Here is a 4036-nt window from a genome sequence, read left to right as displayed (position 1 = left end):
CGGCAAGCCAGGGCGGGGAGGGGGGCGCCGAGGATGCAGTCGTGCACCTGCTCTTAGTATTTGGGGGGATGGACACACAGGGGGAGATATACAGGGACTGCGTGGTGAGTCTGCTCGAGTAGCAGCCCCTCTGGCGCGGCAGGCGCCATCAGTTCTCTCCAATAAATGTTGGTGGGATAGCACCATCCTCACAGCCATCTCTGGGATGTCCTGTTGCTGCCGAGGCTTCAGCGGTCACTTGGCCGCAGGAGCCTGGAGCGAGTTGGGCTGTGGAGGGGCAGCCTTCCCCCCCCAGGGCCGGCCCTTTTTTTAAAGCCACAGCACTCCTGGGGAGTCGCTCCGGTTTAGCTTTCCATATTCTGAAGTGGAGCAAAGAGAAGCTGAAAAAGCATTCCCCAGCCCTAGGCCCCCTAGGAGCAGGCTCCTGCACCAGGTCCAGTTCCTCCTCTAATCCAGGGATAAGGTAAAGATCTCAGTTATTTAGGAACATCTCTAGATTTCAGAGACTGATGATCATACAGCTCCTACAGCCCCTCACGCCCGGCCTGACACCCAGCACCCCCTCACAGCCCCCCGGCACAGAGCAGAGCGGAGCCCAGCCCAAGTAACAAATTTATTGCGGTCAGCTCAGGTAGAAAAGCTCTACACCAACGCCGCAGGACCGGGTCGTTAAATAGGACACTGCCAATGCTTCCACCCCCCGCTCCCCTCCCGCCCCAGCCATCGAGCACCTGCTAACAAAAGCAGTATAGAGCCACGTCGGGCTAGCGTTTCCAGCTCCACTCGCGAGTGAAGATTCCAAGTTACATTCCAAATTAAGAGTTCAATATTTTAAACAAGTGTTCCTGAGTCCAATATATACACACACACCGCAGGGGGAGACACCCCCCGTCTACAACTCGTCCTTCTCCGCCGCTTCCTCGTCACCCGGGGGAGGGCCCGCGCTGCCGTAGAGCTTACTGACTATGGGCTGAACGACTTCCTCCAGCTCCTTCTTTTTCGCCTTGAAGTCTTCGATGTCCGCGTCCTGATGGCTTTCCAGCCACTCTATCTTCTCCTCGACCGCTTTCTCGATCGTTTCTTTGTCCTCGGAGGACAGCTTGCCCCCCAGCTTCTCCTTGTCCCCAATCTGGTTCTTCAGAGAATAGGCATAGCTTTCCAGCTCGTTGCGGGAGTCGATGCGTTCCTTGAGCTTCTTGTCCTCCTCCGCGAACTTCTCGGCATCGTTAACCATCCTCTCAATCTCCTCAGGCGTCAGCCGGTTCTGATCGTTGGTGATGGTGATCTTGTTCTTGTTCCCGGTGCCCTTGTCCTCGGCCGTGACGCGGAGGATCCCGTTCACGTCGATCTCAAAGGTAACTTCGATCTGGGGGACGCCGCGGGGGGCAGGAGGGATGCCGGTGAGGTCGAAGGTTCCCAGGAGGTGGTTGTCCTTGGTGAGGGGCCGCTCACCTGCAAGGCAATTGTAACAGTTACAGTCACACTGTAGGGTTTCCATCTCAACCCCACACCTGCCTCAACACCTCTGTGTCACCTCTTCACTACAGGCACAGGGAAGGCTCTGGACACAGGTCAAGCTGCCTGATCAGAGCAGGGTGGGAAAGCAGCACCATTATGGAGCTCCTCACCCTCCAGAGGCAGCTGTAGCCCCCCAGAAACACCTACAGCCTATGCAGTCAGACAGTACCAAGCACGGGAGTCCTGTGGATTCCCGGTGTCAGTATGGTCACCGCGGGTGACACTGACCTTCATAGACCTTGATTGTCACAGTGGGCTGATTGTCAGAGGCCGTGGAGAAGATCTGAGACTTCTTCGTGGGAACAACAGTGTTTCTCGGGATCAGCTTAGTCATGACGCCTCCGACGGTCTCAATGCCGAGGGTCAGCGGACAGACATCGAGCAGCACCAAGTCACCTGCAACAGGCCAAGGGAAGGGTTCAGCCCACAGGGAATGACATCCCACCACAGCAACACCACCCTGAGGCCTCCGGGGCACAAAACTTCGAGGACAGCAAGCGGTCTGCTGCATTTGCCAGCAGCCAACACCCACTACACAGTCACCCTCCGGGAGCAGCAGCGAAGGTGCCGTTACCTGTATCCTGGTCCCCAGAGAGAACGCCAGCCTGGACAGCCGCACCGTAGGCGACGGCCTCGTCTGGGTTAATGCCGCGAGAGGGCTCCTTCCCGTTGAAGAACTCTTTCACTAGCTGCTGTATTTTGGGGATGCGGGTAGAGCCACCAACAAGCACAATCTCATCAATGTCAGACTTCTTCAGGTCAGAGTCTTCCAAAACCTTCTGAACAGGCTTCATAGTGGAACGGAAGAGGTCCTAGGAAGCCAAAACAAGCCCAGGGGTGTGAGACCATTCCTACATGCATTAGGCAGCCTCAGGCTACAGAACCACCACTGGCTTATGACAAACCCCGACGAGACCCGGGCTGTCCCCAGCACACAACCCCAGCTACCCGCCTTTTGGTGCGAGCAGGGGGTTATTTACACCCCGGGGCAGTGTCACTGCATGAAGCACTGCACACCAGTCCCCAGCCCAGAGCTGAGGCAATGTAACTTCACCCTCCTCAACTTACCATGTTCAGTTCCTCAAACTTGGCCCGAGTAAGCGTCTCCGAGAAATCCTCTCCTTCAAAGAAGGATTCTATTTCAATTCTAGCCTGGTGCTGAGAGGACAGGGCTCGCTTTGCCTTCTCCACTTCCCGCCGTAGCTTCTGCACAGCTCTGTTATCCTTCCTGACATCCTTCCCTGTTTTCTTCTTGTAGAGCTTGATGAAGTGTTCCATAACGCGCTGGTCAAAGTCTTCCCCACCCAGGTGAGTGTCACCATTAGTAGCCACAACCTCAAAGACTCCGTTGTCAATCGTGAGGAGGGACACATCGAAAGTTCCACCGCCCAAGTCGAACACGAGGATGTTCTTCTCGCCCTCCCTCTTGTCCAGTCCATACGCGATAGCAGCAGCCGTTCTGCAGAGGGAAGAGCCCACTCAGATAACTGGGTCACCCACCCCCAGCCCCCCCAAACAGGGCAAGTGAGGCTACTTACGGCTCGTTGATAATTCTCATCACATTCAGCCCAGCAATGGTACCAGCATCTTTTGTAGCCTGACGCTGAGCGTCATTGAAGTAGGCTGGCACAGTAACCACAGCGTGGGTGACCTGGGTGAGGAGCAAGAAGGTACTTTGGGTACAAACAAAACAAAGGCACATCGCTGGGGTTGCTTACACACTACACTGATAGCTAGGAGCCCACTGTTCTTTGAGGAGATGAAAACCCACCGGGCTGCCAAAGGGGCCAGCAGCACCAGACAGTTTACCACTGCAGGGTTAGTCCACAGATTCTGCCCACCCATCTTTAGTTTTGTAAAGCTGCTGCTTCAAGTCTGTACCAGTAGCACTCACAAACTTACTTTCTTCCCCAAGTAAGCCTCTGCCGTTTCCTTCATCTTTGTCAGGACCATAGCGGAAATTTCTTCAGGAGCAAATGTTTTGGTCTGTCCACCACCAACATCAACTTGAATATGGGGCTTGGCTTTCTTCTCAATAACCTAAAGAGAACAATGTACACCATCCTCCTCAGCAACTCACAGAATTACTCCCACCAGGCTGTTCCTTTCTCTCTGCAGATTCAGCCAAGGCGCTGTATAACAGGGATGCCGGCTACTGCACAGCAAGGGATGCCGGCTACGGCACAGCACTGCTGTCTGTACCCCCGCCCCAAGCCTCTCAGGAGGGCTGGGGAACTGCAGGATTGCTCAGAAGGCCACCATTCAGTAGCCTCTTCTCCCCAGACATGCAGGCCCTGCCCACCACCCACCCTCCATGCTCGGGACCCACCTTGAACGGCAGGTACTTGATGTCCTGCTGCACAGAAGGGTCGTTCCAGGTGCGGCCGATGAGCCGCTTGGCATCAAACACTGTGTTCTCGGGGTTGGATGTAAGCTGGTTCTTGGCGGCATCCCCGATCAAACGCTCCCCCTCGGGCGTGAACGCCACGTAGGACGGTGTGATGCGGTTGCCCTGGTC

General features: G+C 55.7%; 2 protein-coding genes across 2 annotated transcripts in view; one reads left to right on the top strand and one right to left on the bottom strand.

Annotated features, from left to right (window-relative positions):
• Positions 1 to 122, top strand: part of LOC104510840 (rab9 effector protein with kelch motifs-like) — a gene marked incomplete at its 5' end in the record, with an annotated part of 1751 nt that extends 1629 nt beyond the window's left edge. The window contains 1 exon segment of the mRNA XM_010153214.1: positions 12 to 122. Within this exon segment, the coding sequence (XP_010151516.1) occupies positions 12 to 122 (111 nt within the window).
• Positions 123 to 847: 725 nt separating this feature from the next.
• On the bottom strand, positions 848 to 4033 carry HSPA5 (heat shock 70kDa protein 5 (glucose-regulated protein, 78kDa); the record flags this gene model as incomplete). The annotated part of the gene is made up of 7 exons (XM_010153213.1): positions 848 to 1452; positions 1747 to 1914; positions 2093 to 2330; positions 2587 to 2977; positions 3057 to 3169; positions 3421 to 3558; positions 3848 to 4033. Coding segments are annotated over 7 exons (1794 nt in total), but the record flags the coding sequence as incomplete, so codon positions are not given.
• Positions 4034 to 4036: the final 3 nt, after the last annotated feature.

This window comes from Eurypyga helias, unplaced genomic scaffold (assembly GCF_000690775.1).
Source record: "Eurypyga helias isolate BGI_N326 unplaced genomic scaffold, ASM69077v1 scaffold26806, whole genome shotgun sequence".
NCBI classification, from domain to species: Eukaryota; Metazoa; Chordata; class Aves; order Eurypygiformes; family Eurypygidae; genus Eurypyga; species Eurypyga helias.
The sequence above is the reverse complement of the archived record's forward strand: the minus strand, read 5'-3'. Positions and strand labels throughout refer to the sequence as shown.